Source organism: Geotrypetes seraphini, chromosome 11, assembly GCF_902459505.1.
Source record: "Geotrypetes seraphini chromosome 11, aGeoSer1.1, whole genome shotgun sequence".
In the NCBI taxonomy this organism is placed as follows: domain Eukaryota; kingdom Metazoa; phylum Chordata; class Amphibia; order Gymnophiona; family Dermophiidae; genus Geotrypetes; species Geotrypetes seraphini.
The window spans coordinates 51,508,893-51,533,752 of NC_047094.1; the positions used below are offsets into that span (position 1 = coordinate 51,508,893).

The 24,860-nt window shown below is 47.7% G+C and overlaps 1 protein-coding gene across 3 annotated transcripts in view; it reads right to left on the reverse strand.

Moving 5' to 3' along the window:
• RNPS1 (RNA binding protein with serine rich domain 1) overlaps positions 1–24,860 on the reverse strand; it is a 32,356-nt gene that overhangs the window by 2,073 nt on the left and 5,423 nt on the right. For all 3 annotated transcript variants that reach the window (XM_033963114.1, XM_033963112.1, XM_033963113.1), the window contains exons 2-6: positions 24,562–24,717; positions 7,515–7,709; positions 7,010–7,112; positions 5,510–5,663; positions 3,976–4,120 (exon numbers count right to left, since the gene is read on the reverse strand). In XM_033963114.1, the coding sequence (XP_033819005.1) occupies positions 3,976–4,120; positions 5,510–5,663; positions 7,010–7,112; positions 7,515–7,709; positions 24,562–24,650 (686 nt within the window). In that variant the 5' untranslated portion in view covers positions 24,651–24,717. The remainder of the gene's footprint in view (positions 1–3,975; positions 4,121–5,509; positions 5,664–7,009; positions 7,113–7,514; positions 7,710–24,561; positions 24,718–24,860) is intronic.

The window sequence follows — 24,860 nt, forward strand, 5'->3', positions numbered from 1 at the left end:
TTGTCCCCAATCCAGCAGTACCTCAGCAGCACTGATTCCTGAGGCAACCTGCAGTTCTGCAGACTTCCCTCTACCACGGTCCCACCTAAAGAGGAAGTGACATCATCAAGGGCGGGAACGCAGAAGAGGGAAGACTGCAGAGCCTGCGAAGGCTCCTGAAGATGTCACCGGCAGCGATTCACGATTCTGGCCCAGATAGTGAGTAATTCTGTGCAGGTCACAGGTATTTCTGCATCCCTGGGAAATTCTGCATGGAATTCTGCCAGGAGTGACTATTGCAGCACACCAATTTGGAACCTTTGAGCAGTAATACAAAAATTAATTATACTCCATACTATTTTTATTCTTTACAATCTATTGGAAGTTGAAAAGAATTATACATAAAGGATTGAAAATGTCTGTCTGGGAGAAAATTACTCTGAAAAATGTCACAAAAAAGAATTTGAAAATGGATTAGGGATTGAGAGTTCCAGATAAAACATCTCCCCCCCCAAAAACACACAAACAAAACAAAACAAAACAGAGCCAGTTCATTTTTATAGGAGAAAAAAGTTCCAGTTTCTGTGAACTAGGAACTCAGTGAAAACTCAGCAGTTAAGAATTAGTCCTTTTAATCTCTCCCAAATACCACAGCTCAACCACACACATCACCTTAACCCTCAAAAATACCCCAAAAATCACTCCCAAATACTCCATCCCCAAAGTACCTTCAAAACTATCTCCAACTCTAAAACCTAACACCTACAAGTACCCTGACTAATCCTAACAGTAGGTGAATATCACACTTGAAATGGATCAGCAGGAACGATCCAAGATGGTGGACGTGTAGCGTTGGCGTCCCAGCTGTGTCTTTTTACTTCGAAAATATGTTGCTTTTTGCTCCCTAGGACATTTCTAACATGCCCCATACTAAGAGGAAAGGGGCCATGAGAGCATCTCAACCCGCGGCCCTTACCTCCTCACCGACACAACAAACGCTTCAGTGTTTCTTCGAGCCGCAGAACACCGCTGATTCTCGGATCTCCCAGTGGTGGCAGACTTCTGCAGTGGCTCTGAGTGAGGGAGCACTCGAGCCTTTGGAATTGGAAACATCTCTGTCACCGCATATGATCTCTGCACCGCTCTGTCCAGCGGGTGGGCAGAGCAGCGACTCATTCTCCAGAGGGGAGGAGGGAGTTGTCCCGGAGCAGGTAGCGGGCGGAACTACACTCTTGGCTGGAGAGCAGGGGAGTAAGAACTCTGAGGGAGCCGAAGCCTCAGCAAAAACCCCTGCTAACACCCTGGATATCCTTCTGGAGGCCATAAGAAGAATGGAAGAGAAGGTGGGGAAGACTGCTTCAGATGTTCAAGCACTGGTAACTAAAGTAGACTTCTTTACTTCAAGTATTGAAAAAATGAACAGGAATGTTTAGAGAAGATAGACTGAGACTATTCCCTTGAAAAATTCCATTACTACAATAATCAGAGACCAAGCCACTCTTTCACACAAGATAGAAATGATTGAAAATTACAATCATCTTCTCAATTTGAGAGTACTGAACTGTCCAAAAATTTTTTCTATCTCTTCAAATAATTTCTGGTGGAGAACTTGTCTTTTCCACCAGATCAATAACCACCTATAAATAAGGCTTATTACTTACCAACACTATAAAGAAATAGTGGCTCGGAAGAATTATTTGTTTCTGGAAATTTACCAGTTTCCGGAAATTTACCAGTTGATATTGACTTCCAAAATGTAACAACAGTTTTGGAAAATTCTTTCACGGATGTAAAGGACAGGTTTAGTGATCACTGCTAACCAACCCAATTCACTAAACGTCCCACCGCGTGTTGTTCCCCTCAATTGCCCATTTTCTGATCTGACCATACAAATTAATAAAACCCCATGCAGAATAGCCAAACGATTGATTCACTTACATCGCTTTGCTATTTAGCATCGGGTTTCACCGATCCTAAAACCGATTGCTGTAGACCTGCGTTACAGACAGGTCTGCCAGTTTGGGTTTTTTTTCCAATGGCACAGATATTTTGTGTGTAGCAAAACATCTGCCCATTAAAAAATGAAAAGAAAAAAAAACCCACCGCTGCCAATGGCCCTCCCCCAATATTGCGCGCAACCCCCCCCCACGGCGACCCTAAAAAAATGATAGGAGAGATGCTCACTCCCTCCTGCCTGGAAAAACCTCCCCCTGAAAAAAACAGCAGGAGGGATGTCAACTCCCTCCTGCCCGGACAGACCTCCCCCCCTCAGAAAAAGGCAGGAGTGATGCCCATGCCCCCTCCCCCTCCAGGCCCCCATACCATGAAGTTGGAAGGAGGAACTGAAAACACCTCCTGCTCCTCCAACGACGACACTGGGCCTTAGGTCCCTCCCCGGTGCATTAAGTGATGCACGGGGAGGGGCCTAAGGCCCCGATTGGCTCACGCCTCGGGCTCCTCCCTTGGAAGGGGCCTGAGGTGTCTGAGCCAATCAGGGACTTCCTTAGGAAGGAGCCTAAGAAAGTCTCTGATTGGCTCAGATGCCTCAGGCCCCGCCCACAGGAGGGGCTTGAGGTGTCTGAGCCAATCAGGGCCTTAGGCTCCTCCCGTGCATCACATGATGCACTGGGGAGGGACCCAAGTCCCAGTGTCGTCGAGGAAGGAGCCAATCAGGGACTTTCTTAGGATCCTTCCTCGACGACATTGGGCCTTAGGCCCCTTCCCAAGCTCCTAGTCCTCATCTGGCGAAACTGGGTCAGCTAGATATAGGTCCTCATCCCAAGCTATGCACAACCGCTTGGACGATGGCTGGGGAGACAGACGCCGCAGAAGACGTGGAAGGCAAAGACCCTCTAAAACCCCAAGAGATCCCCCAACCGCCTGTAAATAAGCCTTGCACAAGGCTAAAACAAAATCAGGGCAGAAAACCCCCGGCAGCACCACAGAACTCACTGCCAGAGCAGAATAAACAGATAGGAGGAAGGTGCCTGAGGCCGCAGGCAAAATGGCAGCACTTCCCGCCAAACTGAAGGAAGGCCCACAAAAAAACCTGTCTCCTAAACCCTAAGGCGGCAACGAGGCCTGACTAGACTCAGCCGCTAAATCAGAACCGTAAGCAGCCGCCATTGCAATGGAAAGGGAATCCCCAGCACCCATGGCAATTGAAACGGAATCCCCTTGACCACCGGTGGTTGATGAAACCCTGGCATGGGCAGCAGTGGAAGCACGGGCTTCTCTCATACTCTCCAAAGAGCGGTGCACATGCGGAGAGCCCTGCTCGCCGGCATCCGAACCAGTTCTCTTTCAAAGCAGCCGGAACACTTTGCGCACATGCTGGCCGCCTCCACCACTCATCGCGCACATAAAACATACTCCTTTTGCTTTTTAAAAGTGCTCGTCTCATACGGGTGGAAAACTTTACGCACAAAAACGCCGTATAAAATTGACTGCCTCAGGCCCTTTTATTTTCTCTTCTGTGGTATTTTCCTTTTTTTTTCAACTCACATCCCACAGCTGCAAAACTGATAGAGCAGAACCCACTGGCTCTCTAAACTGTAGTCTGTGCCTAAAGGGGGGCCAGGGGTACAGTTGAGCCTCCTCTAGAGAAATAAACTAGGGGAGGTGGGGAAAATGTGGGGAGGGACTCGACCCGTTCAAGTGTAGCACCCTTGAGGTCAGTAGAACCCCCGACAGGGTCCCCCAAGCTTTGTCCGGACAGCAAAATGGAACAAGAGAAAGGCTACTAATCAGATCCAACAGGCCCTGACTAACCAAAGGAAAGACTGTACAAGTTTACCACTCCACCTCCTGGAGACTGAGAACAGACTGATTGTCGATGGGACTGCACAGCCCACTTGTACTGCAGCCAAAAATCAATATCTCAGTCTCCACCTGCTGGCAGAGGAGCGTAAACCCATCCGTTCTGTGCCTGTCTGGAGGAATGTTAAAGAAGCAAGACCTTATAGAGAAATAAATGTGTGTGTGGAAAGTTATTACCTCCTCCTCATGCGTGGTGGGGACCTACGCCACATTGGGGGTGGCGGTAACATCCTCCGTGGTGGGGTGAAGCGTCTAACTGGTGGAGGTCTTGTCCAAGGTGTCAATACGGCCGAAATTGTAATTTCCTGTCCATCAATTTGTCCTATAAAAATATATCAAGTAAGGCAATGATCTCATGTTTAATCTACACAGGAGACCTTTAGTGGACCTATCACAATGATAAGAACCATGTTCTTCTGAAATATTCATGATAACATTTCAATGAAATGAATTTTAAAATTATGAGGGTGTTATAACAAAATCACTAAAATTACCAACACAAAATCTAACCCAAGCCCACAATAGAAATATAGAAAGGCCAAATGACCCATCCGCAGCATCCAATCTCTCATCCTCTCTCTAGGAGATCCCACTTGCCTGTCCCACTTGCTTTTTTGAATTCAGACTCTGGTCTCCACCACCTCCACAAGGAGACTATTCCATGCTAGCACCCTTTCTGTAAAAAGTATTTCCTGCAATTACTCTTGAGCGTAACACCTCTTAACTTCATCCTATATCCTCTCATTCCAGAGTTTTCCTTCATTTGAAAAAGGCTCACCTCCTGTACATTAAAACCAGGGAGATATTTAGAAGTCTCAATCATATCCTTTATCCCACCTTTCTTCCAGAGGATATATATTGAGATCTCTAAGTCTACCCCATATGCTTCACAACAGAGAGCACTGACCAATTTTGTAGCAGCCCTCTGGACCGACTCTGTCCTATTTATATTTTTGGGAATGACACCACCTATACCATGGACAGCAGCCATTCAGCGTGCCTACATGAAATCATATATATACTCAATTATAACCCAAGGTAACCTTTCCCCACCTCCCCCAAAATGAGGTTTATATTCAATTGCCCTGCCTTGCTCCCAGCCCTCCTTCCCTCCCTGCCCAGCATTGCACCCAGCCTCCGATGCCCACTGCAGGCCTCCCTTAAGCCCTGGTGGTTCAGCAGTGAGCTGGGTCAGGAGCGATCCTTCCCACGTCCTGTTCAATTATTAACCACCCTGCCTCCCTCCCACCTCCTGGACCCGCTGCATGCTCCCGCAGGTCTAATTGCATAAGCCCTGGTGGTCCAGCGGTGTGCTGGGACAGGAGCAATCTTACCGTGTCCTGTCCCAGCCAACTGTTAACTATTCTACAACATACCTTTAACCCTGGTGGTCTAGAAGTGAAGCAGGGCAGGAGCTATCTTCGGTCGCTCCTGCCCTGTGCAGAACCACAATCAGAAATGATTGCTGGGAGTTCCAACAGTAGTCTCACGAATTCTTGCGGTCTCACGAGACTGCCTCAAACACTTGCAGCAGTCATTTCTAATTGCGGTTCTTGTTGGGGCAAGAGCAAATGAAGATAGCTGGAATATTAAATGATGTAAGGGTAAAAGATGTAAGGGAGATGCTGAAAATATCTCACCAAAATGAGGGTATCTGAAATCTTCAAACCTATGCCTCAGACACATGCTGCCCCTACTTAATATTGGTTACCTCCATCCATGTACTTCAGTGCCTTATCTGCCTCATCTGGAAGGTCGAACTCCACATAGGCATAACCTTTAGAAAGATGCATGTGAAGCCTGTCAACAGGCATGTCAATTGATTTAATCTTCCCATAGGTGGAAAAGATCTCCAAGATATGGTCCTGGAAGAAAGTACATTTTTAGCTTTACTGCACTAGATTCCCCCCCTTTATATATGCCACTGCAAGATGATAAGCAACTACTAATGGCAATGCATGCCAGATAATCACAGAACTGATACTGGGGACATGTGGGAGAAAGGCATAAAGTTCAGCTGCTGTAACAGCTGTAGCACCTGGCCCATGCATATGAAGGAAACCTTTTTTTTTTCCAATTTTTTATTCATTTTTTCATCTTCCATCAAGTGTACAACTATTACATCAATTAAAATTATATACATCACTTGACATTCTTATCTATTGTCATCTTAAAAACAAAATTAAACCCTTCCCCCACCCACCCTTTCCACAAATCAAGCATTTCATACATGTATTATACTCAAAAAACATTGATTCAAACCAATAATATAACAATAAATCCCCCCTTTCCCTTATTATAAATATACTTTTAGTGTAAAAAGATGTCTAATCATTACAATATGTTATCAATGGCCCCCAAATCTTTTTAAAATTGTTATAATTCCCTTTTTGCATGGCAATTGTTCTTTCCATTTTGAATATATGGCACAACGAATTCCACCAGAAAGTGTAATTAAGTCTGGCGTAATTTTTCCAATTTCTGGTGATATGCTGAATGGCAACTCCTGTTATTATTAACAGAAGTTTATTATTACTTGATGAAATTTGACTTTTTACTCTCATAGATGTCCCAAATAGAATTGTATCATATGATAGAGCTACATGGTTTTCTAATAAACAATTAATTTGAGACCATATTGATTTCCAAAAGGCCATAATACAGGGACAAAAATAAATTAAATGATCTAGAGTCCCTGCTTCCAGATTACAGTGCCAGCATCTATTAGACTTAGAGCTATCTAACTTTTGTAATCTAACTGGGGTCCAAAATGCTCTATGTAACAAAAAGAACCAAGTTTGTCTCATAGACGCAGACACTGTACATCTCATTCTCCAGGACCAAATTCGTGGCCATTGAGATGCAGAAATTTGATGCTTAATCTCAATGCTCCAAATGTCTCTAAGACCAGTCTTTGGTTTTCTATTCATAAATCCAGATAACAATTTATACCAAGGAAACCTTAAAGAGACTAAATTACGGCCCTTTCAGTTAACTTCAGTTGCTTTTAAAAGGAAGCAAGCAAATACATATATGACGAGGAAACAAGATGCTTTGCAGTTCTCAGACACAAAATGCAGGAGACCGCTATCATACAAAGTCTCAAATGCATTTACTGATTAAGAACTCAAGCCAAACTTTACAAGTGCTGACTTGCTAGTATATGCTATAAAAACATACAATGCTGAAAGAGGTGAAAAGCCATTTATACCTTTGTTACATTTCTGGTCAATCTCCCAATGTGAACTTTAGTGGGTCGGGGGCTTGGACTCCGCCGTTTTCGCTCTTTTTCATCTCTTTTGGGTGGTTTGGATCTGCAATATCAAGTACAGATATTCAGAATTGGTTTCAAGTCATTGCCCAGCTGCCAGGGGAAGTCTGGCAGCATGAAAAAAAATAAAAAAAGAGTTGAAGCACAAGAGTGGAAGAGTCTATCAGTCCCTCCAAGGACAGAAAGAGAAATACTGGATATGTGAATTGAAATATGTATTCTTATGTCTCCGTTGCTCTATATATGTTCTCACCAAGAACTTTGAATTGTGCAGTATAAATGTAATAGGTAGACAGACACAACTGTTGTGACATTTAAGAGGTTAATGTACTTGGATAACAACAAAACTGAACATGTCAAATAACAGGCAGAATAAGAACATTTTATTTATTTTTTATTATAATTACACCAGACTGAAGCGTTTGCAAACGGAAGCAACACCTACTTGGAGCGGGATCGCCTCCTGTTGTCATGCCTGCGCCGTGAAGGACTTGGGGACCCTGAGGAACTGCTGGAGCTGGAGCTACGAGAGCTGCTGGAACTGCCTGAGCGACTCGATGCCGAGGAAGAGCTGGAACCACTGCTAGAGCCAGAACTGGAACCAGAACTGGAGCTGGATGTAGAGCTTGAACGTGAGCGGCTACAGGAAAACATGAACTTATTCATCAGTCATTCACACATTAATCCAAGACAGATAAAATCATCACATGGGCTTTCACAGAGTGTTCTCAATGTAAATTGAGCATTGGTTTTCACCCTCCGAGCTTGATAAGTACCTTGATAAGCAGTTGCAAATGAAGGCTCATGGTTCTACCTAAGCTGAAAGTCAAAAGAAAGTGATGGTAAAAAAAAAAATCTGGTATAAGCTAGTCCAATGTCAATTTGGCTCTCAAAAAGTCAAACCACTACTAATGTGGCATAAAAATATTTTAAAAATAACTAAATTAGATTCCTTTCACTACTTTCGGCTACCAACACTTGAAAATCATTTGCAGACCTGAAGCTGTTTCGTTTCTGCATGACATCACAAAAACAACTCTTAGGCCCAGATTCTGCAAAGTGCATCCCGATTGTAGGCAGCTGTAGACATCCTACAGCTGTCTAATCAGCCAATCGGGATGCACATTTTTTATAAAAATGCTCCCCAGGCAGTTCACCTATATAGAAGGTGCCTCTGGGAACCTAGGGAGGCCCGCAAGCCCGCCTAAGCTCACCTAAGGCTAGGCGGTAAACTTAGGCGAACCTAAGAGGCCCTACGCATCTCCCTAGACCAGCATGAGACGCACGGTAGGAAGACCCAGCCAGCCAACTTTTCAAGGTTAGTGGGGGTGGGGGGTCTTTTGGCAGGGGTTGGGCTCCCTCCTGCCTCAATCTTCATTGGGGGGAGGTCTTGGGTCTTCAGGCAGGAGAGTTTGGGTTTCTTCCTGTCTCTATATTCATCGGGGGTAGGGGCAGGAGGGCTTGGGCTCTCTCCTGCTTCGATTATTCATGGGGGGACGACGACTGGCGGCCGCTATACTTATCGCGGCAGGGAGATCCCTTGCCACGATAAGTATAGCAGCCGCGTCTACAGTAACCCGGTTCTGTAACATGGACGTTGGTTACAGAATTGGGATTATTTTAGACGGGCGTAGGCCTGATTCTCTATAGGACATCCATCCCGGGCGTCTTATACAGAATCTGGGCCTTAATGTCTAAAATCAGAAGCTAGATGTGAACTATAAAAATAAAAAAAGTTTCATATTTAAATGGAGTTTACCACACCTACTACTGACAAACTACACTATAAAGCAGCAGTCCAGATTTGTCTTCCTGCTGCAGTAAACTGTGAATGGAAAGCTTAACTATAACCAAATATTGATTTAATTTACAACTACAGTAACACTCGAGAGTCAGGCTACTTATACTGCATACATAAAACAAGTCAATATTTGGATAAAGTCATAATAAAAATTCCAAATATGCAGCATAGGGGAGATTTTATGGTGCAACATCCCTTAAAAATGTATTATGATTGTGGGAGAAAGCACAGTTACTTACCGTAACAGGTGTTATCCAGGGACAGCAGGCAGATATTCTCACATGTGGGTGACGTCATCCACGGAGCCCCGATGCGGACAGCTTTTCAAGCAAACTTGATTGAAGATTTCAAGTTTGCTAGTGCTGCACCACGCATGTGTGTGCCTTCCTGATCCACTAGAGGGCGCATCCCCTCCTCATGGTCTTCAGTTTAGATAGCTAGCAAAGAAGCCAACCCTGGGGAGGCGGGCGGGTTGTGAGAATATCTGCCTGCTGTCCCTGGATAACACCTGTTACGGTAAGTAACTGTGCTTTATCCCAGGACAAGCAGGCAGCATATTCTCACATGTGGGTGACCTCCAAGCTAACCAAAAAGGGACGGAGGGAAGTTGGCAATTCAAGAAAACAGATTACGCAAAACCGACTGGCCAAACCGGCCGTCGCTCCTGGACAGAGTATCCAGACAGTAGTGGGAGGTGAAAGAATGAACCGAAGACCAAGTGGCAGCCTTGCAAATCTCGATAGGCGTTGACCTGAGGAAAGCTACAGAAGCCGCCATCGCTCGGACTCTATGTCCCGGGACTCAACCATGCAGCGCGAGACCAGCCTGAGCGTAGCAAACCAGCAGCCAACCAGTTGGACGAGGTGCGCTGGGAAACAGGGCGTCTCACCTGAGTAGGGTTGAAGGACAAAAACAATTGAGGAACCGTCCGATGAGACTGAGTGCGTTGAAGATAAAAAGCCAACGCCCTCTTACAGTCAATCATATGAAGCGCCACCACGCCAGGATGAGAGTGGGGCTTCGGAAAAAAGACCGGAAGAACAATGGAACGATTGAGATGAAAGTCCGAAACCTTCTTGGGCAAGAACTTGTAATGAGTACGCAGGACCACTGCGTCCTGATAAAATACAGCAGAAGACGGGTCCACAACCAGAGGTTGCAGCTCACGGACTCTACGAACAGACGTGAGACCAACCAGGAATACCACCCGCCAGGTGAAACAGATCAAAAGAGCGTTATCAATGGGTTCAAACGGAGGTTTCACCAATTGAGCCAGGACCACCCTAAGATCCCAAACCACCGGAGGGGGCTTGAGCGGAGGATGAACATTGAAGAGACCCTTCAGAAAGCGGGAAACCGTCGGATGGACGGAGAGCAGCTTCCCATCCAGCGGCCAAGGAAAGGCAGCAATCGCACAGAGGTGGACTCGAATAGATGTCGATTTGAGACCAGACCGAGACAAGTGGAACAGAAAATCCAGCACTGAAGGGAAGGAGGCAGAGAGTGGATCCATGCAGTGCTCAGCACACCACGCAGCAAATCAGGAGCATTTCTGGGAAAAGCATTGCCGAGTGGAGCCCATACGAGAAGCCTCGAGAATATCCCCACCGACTGAGAGAAACAGAAGGAGGGAGGCACGTTGCGAGGAACCAAGCTGATAAGTGTAGAGACTGCAGATTGGGAGGCAACAGAAACCTCAACACTGAGACAGCAGAGAAGGGAACATAGGTAGAAGCAGAGGCTCCCTGACACGCTGAAGGAGCAGGGAGAACCACAGCTGTCAGGGCCACAGAGAAGCCAGCAAGATCATGGTGGCGCAGCCCGACAGGAGGTGCATCAAAGATCTGAGAATCAGAGTAAAGGGAGGGAACGCATAGAGGAACCTGCCCATCCAATCGAGAAGGAAAGCATCCACCTTGATGCGAACCCGGGAGAACTTCCTCGAGCAATATCGACGCAACCAGTGAGTGAGGGGCGAAGCGAACAGAACTACCTGTGGGGTTCCCCACCGAACAACCACATGCCGCAGAGTCTGAGAATGGAGCGACCATTCATGCGGCCGAGAAGGGCGACTCAACGTGTCCACCAGACAATGCTGCTCGCCCCGGAAATACACCGCCCAAAGAAATAAGTAGTGGTGTAACGCCCCCTGCCAATGACGAAGGGCTCCCCTGCAAAGTAACAGGGAACCTGTACACCCTGGCTTGGTCACAGAATACATCGCCACCGGGATGTCGGGACGCACCAGGACCCCGCAATCTTGCAACCAATAACGAAAATCCACCCCGGCATTATAAATGGCCCGGAGCTCCAGCAGATTGATGTGGCTGCGACGGCCCGCACCCGACCAAGGACCCTGAGTCCCAAGGCCGTCGAGGTGCACCCCTAAGCCTATGCCGAGGAGTCCATCGGCAGAACCTTCTGATGCGGGGATACGAAGAGGTGGCACACCAACGAAACAAGCGTGTCAAGGAGGGAGGCACCACAATGTGCTTGGAAGCGGGATCCCCCGAGACAAGAAGGAGCGCAGACAAACTGGGTCCAGGTCCGCCCCGACGGACTCCCGAGATTGGGGCGGGCAGAGTCTGAACCACTCCCAGACTAGAACTAGTGCAGGTCACGAAGGGCCTGGACCAGACGCAGATGGGAGGATGGGAATGCCCAACCGACAGAAGCGAGGCTATACTCCCGGTGCGTAGACACGGAGACACCCCTCCCGAAGGGAGGGGAGGAATCCCAGAAGGAGAGCAGCCCGGAGGCTATGCGAGAATAGTCAAAAAGACGGCCAGGAGTCTCCGAAGCCGGCGACTGGACCATAAACCGGCGCTGCTGCAGCTATTGCGGCTGCTGCGAAGGAGGCCGAGAACACAAGAAAGGTATCCGGAGGGCCCCTCCGGAGAAGGAGTCCAAACCACCAAGGCAGACGGGATTCAGCTGAAGGCGTCCCGATAGGCGAAGGACCGGTCATGTTCTGAGAGGCGATTAGTGGCCACCGCAAGAGAGGCCTCAAGAAGCGCAGAACTCACACAAGTAAAAGTGGCGAGACGATCCTGGAGGTTCGGATCCTCAGCCACACTCTGCGCCAAGCGAGATAACGCATGGCAGGAGCAATAGAGCCGGAGCAGGGAGAGAGTCTCCTCCAGGCAACCAAACTCCATACTACAAGATTCCGTCACGGCTGCCCGGAATGAACCGAAGAGAAAGCGGGAACCCTTTCGAACAGGAGCCAGAGACGCTGAGGCACAGAGCCCCAGACGACGTCGAGACACTAAGCCCCCGTCGATAACGGGGCGCAAACCCGCAGTCGACGCCGAGGCCCAAAGCCTCAGCCGCTGCCGAGATATAAAGCCCCCAACGACGCTGCGGCACCAAGCCACAGTCGACATCGAGACACAAGGCCACCGCCAACCAAAGGGCAAAGCCCCAAGCGACGTCAAGTCACAAAGCTCCAGTCGACGGCGAGACACGAAGCCTCGGCAACGACGAGGCACAGATCTCCAGCCGACAATGAGGCCCCCAGCCTCAGTCGACGTCGAGGCACAAGCGTCAAGTGAAGCGGAGCACACGGCCGCAGCCGACGTCGAAGGTACAAAGCATCCGTCGACGTCGAGACACCCAGCCTCAGTCGACATCGAGACACCAAGCCCCAGTCGACATTGAGGCAGAAAGTCGAAGCACAAAGCCTTAGATGACGTCAAGGCACCAAGCCGCCTCCTACGTCGAGGCACAGAGCCTCAGGCGGCGGTGAGGCACCAAGCCGCAGTCGACGTCGAGGCACCAAGCCGCAGTCCACGTCGAGGCACCAAGCCGCAGTCCACGTCGAGGCACCAAGCCGCAGTCCACGTCGAGGCACCAAGCCGCAGTCCACGTCGAGGCCCAAAGCCCCAGTCGACGTCGAGGCCCAAAGCCCCAGTCGACGTCGAGGCACCAAGCCCCAGTGGACGTCGAGGCACCAAGCCCCAGTGGACGTCGAGGCACCAAGCCCCAGTGGACGTCGAGGCACCAAGCCCCAGTGGACGTCGAGGCACCAAGCCTCAGTGGACGTCGAGGCACCAAGCCTCAGTGGAGGTCGAGGCACCAAGCCTCAGTGGACGTCGAGGCACCAAGCCTCAGTGGACGTCGAGGCACCAAGCCTCAGTGGACGTCGAGGCACGAAGCCCCAGTGGACGTCGAGGCACGAAGCCCCAGTCGACGTCGAGGCACGAAGCCCCAGTCGACGTCGAGGCACGAAGCCCCAGTCGACGTCGAGGCACGAAGCCCCAGTCGACGTCGAGGCACGAAGCCCCAGTGGACGTCGAGGCACGAAGCCCCAGTGGACGTCGAGGCACGAAGCCCCAGTCGACGTCGAGGCACGAAGCCCCAGTCGACGTCGAGGCACGAAGCCCCAGTCGACGTCGAGGCACGAAGCCCCAGTCGACGTCGAGGCACGAAGCCTCGGCAACGACGAGGCACAGATCTCCAGCCGACAATGAGGCCCCCAGCCTCAGTCGACGTCGAGGCACAAGCCTCGGGCGCCGCCGAAGCACAAGCGTCAAGTGAAGCGGAGCACACGGCCGCAGCCGACGTCGAAGGTACAAAGCATCCGTCGACGTAGAGACACCCAGCCTCAGTCGACATCGAGACACCAAGCCCCAGTCGACATCGAGACAGAAAGTCGAAGCACAAAGCCTTAGATGACGTCAAGGCACCAAGCCGCCTCCTACGTCGAGGCACAGAGCCTCAGGCGGCGGTGAGGCACCAAGCCGCAGTCGACGTCGAGGTACCAAGCCGCAGTCCACGTCGAGGCACCAAGCCGCAGTCCACGTCGAGGCACCAAGCCCCAGTCCACGTCGAGGCCCAAAGCCCCAGTCGAGGCACCAAGCCCCAGTGGACGTCGAGGCACCAAGCCCCAGTGGACGTCGAGGCACCAAGCCCCAGTGGACGTCGAGGCACCAAGCCCCAGTGGACGTCGAGGCACCAAGCCCCAGTGGACGTCGAGGCACCAAGCCCCAGTGGACGTCGAGGCACCAAGCCCCAGTGGACGTCGAGGCACCAAGCCTCAGTGGACGTCGAGGCACCAAGCCTCAGTGGACGTCGAGGCACCAAGCCTCAGTGGACGTCGAGGCACCAAGCCTCAGTGGACGTCGAGGCACCAAGCCCCAGTCGACGTCGAGGCACGAAGCCCCAGTCGACGTCGAGGCACGAAGCCCCAGTCGACGTCGAGGCACGAAGCCCCAGTCGACGTCGAGGCACGAAGCCCCAGTCGACGTCGAGGCACGAAGCCCCAGTCGACGTCGAGGCACGAAGCCCCAGTCGACGTCGAGGCACGAAGCCCCAGTCGACGTCGAGGCACGAAGCCCCAGTCGACGTCGAGGCACGAAGCCCCAGTCGACGTCGAGGCACGAAGCCCCAGTCGACGTCGAGGCACGAAGCCTCAGTCGACGTCGAGGCACGAAGCCCCAGTCGACGTCGAGGCACGAAGCCTCAGTCGACGTCGAGGCACGAAGCCCCAGTCGACGTCGAGGCACGAAGCCCCAGTCGACGTCGAGGCACGAAGCCCCAGTCGACGTCGAGGCACGAAGCCCCAGTCGACGTCGAGGCACGAAGCCCCAGTCGACGTCGAGGCACGAAGCCCCAGTCGACGTCGAGGCACGAAGCCCCAGTCGACGTCGAGGCACGAAGCCTCAGTCGACGTCGAGGCACGAAGCCCCAGTCGACGTCGAGGCACGAAGCCCCAGTCGACGTCGAGGCACGAAGCCCCAGTCGACGTCGAGGCACGAAGCCCCAGTCGACGTCGAGGCACGAAGCCCCAGTCGACGTCGAGGCACGAAGCCTCAGTCGACGTCGAGGCACGAAGCTCCAGTCGACGTCGAGGCACCTCGAGGTTCAGAAGTCGGCACCGTACCAATGAAACTGGTAATAAAGGTGCAGCAGTGCGCTCCATAAAGGGCAACCTCGAGATGAGTATTCCCATGAAAGGAGGCACGCTTTGAAGGTCTCGTAAGAAAATACAGCTGCAGCCAAATGAGGCCTAGCCGCATGTCTGAGGCCCAAGAAGGGCCTGCCGGTGGAACCAGCAGAAACACAATAAAAAGTCCTTTTTTTTTTTTTTTGAAACAAAGAAATACACGATCAATCAACAAACGCACAGCGACTCCCTAACAAAATAAAGAAGACGCGGTGCTAGAAAGGCACTTATAAGAACGCAGAGAAGAGAGACAGGGCTTTCTGGCTCCGCGGAAAACTAAGAACTGAAGACAATGAGGAGGAGATGCGCCCTCTAGTGGATCAGGAAGGCACACACATGCGTGGTGCAGCACTAGCAAACTTGAAATCTTCAATCAAGTTTGCTTGAAAAGCTGTCCGCATCGGGGCTCCGTGGATGACGTCACCCACATGTGAGAATATGCTGCCTGCTTGTCCTGGGATAACAGAGCATCTTGAGCAAGTCAAAAAAAACTCACCTGTGTCTAGTCTAGTCAGGGTAATTTAGATCAGAGTTTCTCAACTTCTTCAAGCCAAGTACCCCCTAAGCCTAGCAAATACCAACCGATTCCCGCCCCCGATTCCATCCCCATAATTGAAATGCAATGTCTTCCATCTATTTTTCATATACATACAATATAATCTTATTAATCAAGTTTCAAGTTTAATAATTCTCTTGATTAATCGCTTAATCGTACTTCAAAGCGACGAACAATTTAAAATACATTCAATAGAAAACAATACAGTACAAACTTTAAATAATAACATTGGGTTAAAAACTAACACATCATTTTGTTAACACAAGGTAAAAAGGGATTGTGAAATACAATTCAATATAGAAAAGGAATACAAAGGAAGGTACAAGAGGGAGACAAGTGAAAACATAATTTAATATAATAAAATCTTTGGCCTAAGGATTAATAAATTAAGCACCAAAGGCATCTTTAAAAAGGAATGATTTTAGATTACTTTTGAATTTTCCTAGATCCTGCTCCTTTCGCAAATAAATTGGGAGAGAGTTCCAAGTCTGTGGGGCGGTCACCGAAAAAATAAACTGCCGTCTAGTATTGATAATCTTAAGCGAAGGAATAGTTAATAAATTTTGTTCATTGGATCTTAAAGTTCTGTTTGGATGATATGGAATTAATAATTTATATATAAATGCTGGAGTTTTATTGAGAAGAGATTTAAAGGTAAGCAGACAAAGTTTATATATTATCCGATGAATAACTGGAAGCCAATGCGCATTTTTTAGAAGAGGTGTAACGTGGTCAAATTTTCTAGATTTGGTTATAAGTTTAATGGAGACATTTTGAATAATTTGGAGACGTTTAATTTCATTCAATGATATTCCTTTAAAGAGAGCATTGCAATAGTCTATTTTAGAAATCACCAAAGAATGAATAAGAATATTTAGTGATTTTGGACATAAGAATTTTGAAATTGATCGAATCCTACGTAATCTGTAGAAGGTGGATTTAACAATATTGCTGATGTGATCATGAAAATTCAGTTTGTTGTCAAAAATAACTCCTAAAATTTTTATATTTTTAACTATTTGTAGGGGGACATTTTTTATAGTAATAGGAGCAATAAGATTGAGATTTTCTTTCCATGGGAAAAGCATCACATTAGTTTTTTTATGTTAAGTGCCAGTTTGTTACATAATGGTAACCACAAAATTAAAAAAGCACACTGTACACAGAGATAATTAAGTTAATTATCATTTATATTTGGGGGGGTTTCAAAGAGGTCAACACAGATGACTTCAAAATAAGCAATGTCACCTCAGTAACAACCACAGACAAATATAGTCCAAAATATACATAAATTCTCAAAACTGACACATTTTGATCACTAAATTGAAAATAAAATCATTTTTCCTACCTTTGTTGTCTGGTGATTTCATGAGTCTCTGGTTGCACTTTCTGACTGCATCCAATATTTCTTTCTTTCTACCTCCTGCATGCTTCCTCTCCTCCAGACCTCATTCCATTCCCCAACCATTCTGTCCCTCCGTGAGTCCAAACTTTTCTTTCTCTCTCCTCCGCCCCATTGGCAACAAGTCTCCCTCTCACTGTCCATCTGTCTTGATAAATCCAGGCATCTCTCCCACCCCCTCTACTGCCACATTCAACATTTCTCCCTCTTTCATCCCCAGATCATGTGCAGCATTTTTCAACACTGCCCACCAGCCCCATACCCATTTCTCCTTCTAGCACTCGTCTCCAACACCATGCCATATCTCTTCCTCCATCATTATGTCCAACATTCCTCCCTCTTGCATCCCCTTCAATCTGCCCCTCTGATCCCTCTCTATTACCACATCCAACATTTCTCCCTCTCATTCTTATGTTCGTTCTTCTATTCCCCATGCATCTCTCTTCTCTCTCTCCATGCCTAATTTTACTTTCTTTTTTTTTTAAATAAATTTTTTATTATTTTTGAAAATATAAAATACAAAGTGAAACACCATCATAACATCATAAAGCACACAAAACCAAATGTCATAGCCCCTCATCTAAACAATTATCCTCTAGCTAAATACAAAGATCAGTACATAAAAAAAAAAAAAAAGGGCATGACCAGATGCATTATTCATCATATGGTGAAACAATCCAAACCTCAATACTTCCCCCCCACCCCCACCCCCCAACCCCCTTCCCTCCTAATCCAATGCTAGGCTCATGTGGAGTGAGGAAGACCTCCAAGCAACATAACCAGACCATACAGTCCGATAAGGCTCCATACGCATCCGACGCATAGCAGTCAATTTACACATCAACTGAATAGTATCCAAACGATTAAGCAAGTATTCTCGCTCTGGAACCTTAGCGGAACGCCAACAACCCGCCAAAGCCACCCTTGCTAAGGTGATCACAAAAACAGCCAAACGATGTTCCTGGGGGGAAAACCCTGGAAAAGGCAGATTGAGTAAGCAACATTCCAGCAAAAGCGGAATATGCTTCCCCACAATTTGAACCAGTATCTGTCCCACCATATTCCAATAATCCCGAACCTTAGGGCAGGACCACTAAATATGCCTAAAAGAACCTACCTGACCACAACCCCTCCAACAGAGATCCGAAAGAGTAACCCCAAAAGAAACTAATTTTACTGGTGTCAGATACCAACGATAATAAAGTTTATACCCATTTTCCAAAAGTATAGAAGTGAGAGGCAAAGAAAAAAAGACTCCGATAACAAAAACCCCACTCCCTGTCATCCAAAACTCTTCCAATTTCCCTCTCCCAAATAGAACGATAACTGTCCTCCAGATCCTCCCTCAATAATAAAGCCTGATATAAATAAGAAATCCCTCCCCTCCCAATCCCTTTCTGCAATGCCACTTCTAATTTTGTATCCCCCAAGAGCAAGTCCCAATATGCCTGTTTATATAAAAAGGTGCTCAATTGCGCGTACGGTAACACATCAGTGTGTCTAAGCCCATACTCATCCTGTAGTTGAGTAAAAGGAAGCAAAGCTCCATCCTGCCAGATTTGACCAACTGTACGCAACCCTGCTCGGACCCACTGATGCCGAATAGGGTCCACTCCCCCTGGTACAAAGCCCTCTAATAAACTTATAGGAGACAAGGAAAAATGTCTACGCTCCGGAAACATCTTTCGTCTTAACTGATACCAAGTATTTAAAATTACTCTCAAAAAGGGATTGTCTACCTTCAAATGTGCCCTTAAGATGGAAATTGGGGCCCACGGAAGCCTCCACAGCGAGATATCAGGCAAACAAGCCTGTTCCAAATACATCCAAAGACGGTCTTCATAGCCAATCCATGCAGCCACTGCTTGTAATAAAGCCGCCTGATAGTAAAGGCGGAAATTGGGAACTCCCATCCCTCCCTGCTGTTTACGCTGATATAAAGGGCTCTCCGTACACACGGAGGTTTACGTTTCCAAATGTAAGCAAACACTTTACGAATCAATATGCGAAAATACCCCATCGGTATCTCAATTGGTAAAGCCATAAATAGAAATAAAAGCTTCGGAAGCAACATCATCTTAACAGCTGCTATGCGACCATCCACCCAATAGTCATACCTTCCCATTTATCCAAATCTTGAAAGAGTCGTTGCTGCAATGGAGGGAAATTAACCGCAAATAACGAGTCAGGGCTAGCTGTCAACTGCACCCCCAAATATTTAAGAGATTTCTTCGCCCAACGAAAAGCAAATTGATCCTGAAGCAACTGAACCTGAACAGATGAGAGATTAATATTAAGAATTTCAGACTTATCCATATTTACCCGAAATCCAGAAACCCGCCCATAATCTTCCAAAGCCAGAATCAAATACGGTAAGGAATCCCTAGGATTCCGCAAAAACAAAAGAACATCATCTGCAAACAGCAAAATCTTATAAGACTGGTTATCCACTTCCAACCCCTGAATATTGCCATGCTGCCGTATCAAACATGCAAAAGGTTCCATAGCCAAAGCGAACAGCAAGGGCAATAAAGGGCAACCCTGCCTTGTTCCCCGACCCAATTCTATAGGGTCCGTTAAAAACCCATTGATCTTAAAGCTAGCTAATGGAGCCCTATATAACAATCAAAGCCAAAAGAGAAACTTTTCATCAAACCCTAATTTAAACAAAACACCAAACAGAAAACCCCAATCCACCCGATCAAATGCTTTCTCAGCGTCCAAAGAAAGCAATATCGCTGGAATCTTATGATGAGATGCATGCCAAATCAAGTGGAGGGAAGTTTTAATATTATCAAACGGTTGGCGTTTACAAATAAAGCCTGCCTGTTCTACCTTTATCAGAGTCGGTATCACACGCTGTAGCCGCTGTGCCAAAATTTTTGTAAAGATTTTATAATCAGAATTCAATAATGAAATAGGCCGATAAGAACCACAATCCTCACTATCCTTATTCGGTTTTAATAACAATGTCACAGCTGCCAAACGCCAAGAAGCCGGTAAAATAGATTCCTCTTCAAAAGCATTAAAGACCCGAACCAGTACTGGGGCAACAATTCCCTGAAACTTCTTATAGAAAGCATTTGTAAAACCATCCAATCCCGGTGAAGAGCCCACAGGCAAAGCCTCAATCGCCTCCTGAACTTCCTCAAGGGTGATAGGTAAGGAAAGCTGAATGGCCTCTCCACCAGTCAGAGAGGGCAGCTGTACCTTATCAAGAAATCCCTCTATCTCTCCAACCGACACATCAGCAGCTTGGCCATAAAGAGAGGCATAATAATCCCGAAACTCATGTCCAATTTCCATAGAGCCTGTAACCCGACGACCCTCACCAGTTCTTATTGCAGGTATAAAATTACGATAAACCCTTTTTTTAAGCTTATGGGCCAAAAGGCGGCTTGATTTATTGCCAAATTCAAAAAAGGTTTGCTGGACCGCCTGCAAAGCACTCCGTATCTCCTCTAATTCCAAAGCCTTAAGTTGAATTCGGAGTGCCTGCAACCTATCTCGTTCCTGGAACTTTAATTCCACACGTTTCTCCTTCATCTCCAAAACCTGAATCTCCCCTCGGAGCAGGCGTTCCACACCCTCCTTCACTCTACGCTCTCGCACAGTCAAGCCTATCACCTTACCCCTAATTACTGCTTTAAAAGCGTCCCACAACAGCCCCGGCGAAATCCCATCAAGATCATTAAACTCTAAATATTCCATCATAGCCTTGCCCAGCCATTCAACATTCACAGGATCTAGCAAAAGCCCAGCAGGAAAACGCCAAGGTGGACGTGGGCGCCTTTCTCCACTCCGCTCCAAAATTAAAAGCACTGGCGAGTGATCAGATATCGTGCTTGATTCTATACAACATTGCCTCAAACGCGACACTAAGCCCTCTTCACCCAACCACAAATCTATCCTAGAGGCCGTATTATGTACCGAAGAAAAATAAGTATAATCCCTCACTGTGGGATTAGCTTTCCGCCAAAGATCACATAAATCCCAATGAAGCAAAAGAGCTCGTAAACTCTTCCTCTCCATCTTTCCATAGCGCACACCTGATGCAGAATTATCAACCAAGGGATCCAAAGTGAGATTGAAATCCCCACCAATCACTAACGTCCCTTCAACACAAGTCTGAATTCGAGCCTCTAGCCTACTAAAAAAGCGACCTTGATGTTCATTGGGAGCGTAGACATTGACCAGTGTATACCAGTCTCCATCAATTTGGGCTACCAAAATTAGATAACGACCTTCCCCATCCCGAATGACACGCTTGCACACTGTGTGAACTGTACTCGCAATCAAGATCCCCACCCCCTTACTTTTCTTATCAGCCTTATTAGAAGCTAAATAAACTCCTGAAAAAAGAGGATTATGCAATAAATGTTCATGACGTGATCGAAGATGCGTCTCTTGCAAAAAAAGAACCTGAGGTCTCAGTCTTCGAGCCTCCCTAAATAAATGCCGCTGCTTGTATGCTGTATTTAGGCCTCGCACATTCAATGTGAGGAGTCTAAACTCTGGAATAGACATCAAACCGTACTAACATCCATAACTGCTCATAATGCCAAAGAACCCCACCTCCACTAGCCCCAGAGGTCTCCCCACTCCACAGCAGCCACCAAAAAACAGAACAACTTCCAGCAATCCCTCCCCACCCCAAACCCATCCCCTTCTCCTCCCATCCCTCAAACCCCCCAAACAACATACACAGGCCTATCCCCAACTGAAAGACCAAGGTCCAAGGAAGAAGAAAGAGCTACCGCAAACCCCTCTCATATAATACCCAAAATTCCCAACATTCCCAAACATTCCCATCCAAATCCCTCCCAAAGCACCCCCTCCTCCAAAAGCATAGCAATCCAGCAACAACACAATCACAATTCAAATCCCAACAGGAGGATCCCCAAGTGAAATCACTCCCCACCAACCCAACGCACCTGAAAAAGCCCAATACAGCCCCCCAACAAAACCCCCTCCCAGCAGCATAACAGACCCAAAACAGAACATAAATACTCTCCCCAGTAAACCCTCTTATCAGAAATAGACAGAGCCCCAGAAATAAACCAGACCCCAATCATAGCTCCAGGACATAATATCAGGGTCCCACAACCGAACTAGCCGCTGCACCCGGTGAATTCCTAGTGAGACGACCCCCCATCCGGGCAACCCGTTGCCAACAGGGACGCTGGGGACGTTCACCCGACACAGGAGCCTGTCCCAGCCGACTACTGGATGATGGTCTCTCTCCAGAAAACTGAACAGAAGGGAAAATTTGAGCTGCATCCTCCAATGAGCGCACTGTACGTAATCTTCCTTCCAGATAGAACAATAATGCAAAAGGATATTGCCAACGATATTTAATAGATCGCTCCTTTAGATAGCGAAGTACTGGACGCATCTCCGCTCGTCGTCTCAATGTCACAGCAGCCAAATCTTGATATATCTCAATGTCAAAAGAATCCAATTTCAGATTAGGCTGTGCCCGAGCTGCTCGCATGACCGCCTCTTTAGTTTTAAAGTCCACAAAGCAAGCTATTATGTCATGGGGTTTGTTCCCCCTGGGAGCCATCAATGCTCTATGTGCCCGTTCCAAATGAATACCATCAGGAGCCATGACCACCGTATCTGTCGACAATAACATGCTGGCCACCTGCTGCACCACTCTCTCACTATTAGCATATTCCGCCAGCTCAGGCACACCTCGAATCCGCAAGTTAGAACGCCGCCCACGATTCTCCAAGTCCTCCAACTTATCAAGCACAAAGGTTTGGTGAGCAAGTAAATCCTTCGTTTTAGTATCCAATTCCAGCAAATGCTCCTGATGCTGTTCTAGGCCCTCCTCCGTCTCAGCCACCCTATGTCCCAACTCCGCAATCTCACCTCTCAGGTCTGTTGCCAGGGTTGATAGTTCAGTACGAACAGATTTAATATCAGTATGAATGTCCTGGAGCATTAACTTTAATTATGCCAAAGTCTCCACTGCCGAGGGCCTCCCCGCCTCTCCAGCTGCGACAGAGATTACCTCTATAGGCCCCGCTGCACTTCCTGCCTCCGCAGCCGCCATTTTAAGCCCACCCCCGTCATGCGGGAGAAAAGAGTAATCCTGCAAAGTTCTTTTCGGCTGCCCCGCCATCAACACAGATAATGTGCTGCTCGTCGCTTACTAGATCCAAGGTCACTACTTCAGGGGCAAAACACGTATCGAAAACGCCGGGAAAATGCTGATTTATCGTCGGGGCTTGCGGAGCACCCACCTTAGCCGACCATTCGTGTCGGTGACGTCACTTCCTCCGAATTTTACTTTCTTCCTTTCCCCATGTGCACCATCTCTCACTCACTCATGCCCAACAATTCTCCCTTTCTATTCCCTCCTCCAAGTGTGCCAAGTTAGTGCCCCATTCCTCTCTCAATTCTGTGTCCCATGTTCATGCCCTCCTTTCTTTCTGTGTCAACTTCATGCCCCCTCCCCCTCCCTGCCTTCTAGCCTTTGTCCCAAAATTAAGTTGTACCGCCGAGGATCCCTGTCTGCCCTCCTCCCCTGAAGTCGACCCCTCCACAGAAGCCGCTGGGGATCCTTGCCTGACTGCAGGCCTGCCACACTACCCCCCCCACCCCCGAATCCGTCCCTGTTACTTTGTCAGAACTGGGTTTGCTCCATCCTCTCCCAGCAGCAACTCCATGAAGGGACGACACGTGCAGCCAATTACACGCTGCATGTGGCTGGCCCACAATCCTTCCCTGTGACGTCAATTCTGACGTTGGAGAGAAGGTTGCGGGTCAGCTACGCAGCGTGTGAGTACCTGCCTACGTCCCTGCACGGACTTGCTACTGGGAGAGATGGAGCAAGTCCGGCTCTGACAAAGTAACAGGGACAGCTTTGGGGATGGGTGTTTAGACAAGCAGGGAGGAATCCCCGGAAGCGGATTCAGCAGCAGGCAGGCAGGGAAGGATCCCTAGCAGCGGCGGCTGGGTACCCCCAACAAGTGACCCACATACCCTTAGGGTACACATACTGCATGTTGAGATACACTGGTTTAGATAGGCTAGATATTTCTATGTTTCTATATGGTTACTGTGGATGAGCAGACTAGATGGGCCATTTGGCTTTCTATCTGCAATCAGTTTCTATGTTCTACGCGGCTTACAAAATATTAAAAAGAATAGACATAATTTATGGAATGGAATAAATTAAGTAGTCAAATATTTAGAGAATAGGTAAGTTTTCAACTATTTTCTGAAATGTTTATAGGAAACAGCTGTGAGCAACAATGAGCAAGAAGTGCGTGGACGTCATGCACGTGTGATGTCATCATGTTCACATCCATACACGTGCGGAGGCCCCTGAACCTGTCACTTTTGCAGTGGGAGATCCTGGAGGAGGGGAGGTGTGTGGAGAGGAGGAGAGTCGTTGTCACTGGTTGATTGCCTGTAGGATGTGCCTCTCACAGCAAGAGGCACCTCCTGTAAGCAGTCAGCTGGCACCAGCACCTCTCCTCCTTACCGGCGTCTCGGGGCACACCTGGAATCTGCTGCAGCACACAGTTTGCAATACATTGGTCTAAACATTCTAAACACAAAAAATATTGAAAGAATTCTATGAGAAAGTAGAAGGCACGGATGAGTAGATTAGAAACATAAACAAATGATCTATCCGATTTAAGTTAATTGTCAACACGTTTCAAGCTCCATCCTAGAATACATCATTACAGAGAAAAAACCGCAAATATTTCAACGGCAGAATCACCTATCGGCCACACTTATTAAAGGTGGGGCATGATGCATCCATTACCTGCTACTGCTACTGCCTGTAGAAGCACTGCGTCTTTTCCGTGTTTTGTCCCTCCCACGCTCTTTTTCACCAGATTCCTTGATAACCATCTTGTCCTTAGTGCGGTCTTTCGATTTGTCTTCAGATCGGTCTTTGCGCTTGGTTGGAGAAGGAGCCCTTGACAGGAGAACCCAAAATAATAATTTACATTAGTCACACTGGGCTACTGTTTGGTTTAGGGATTTTTTTCCCCTATTAGCCACAAAAAGTAAAAGCCATATTTAAAAATTATTCTGCAAGATAAATTCTGAAGTCAGTTT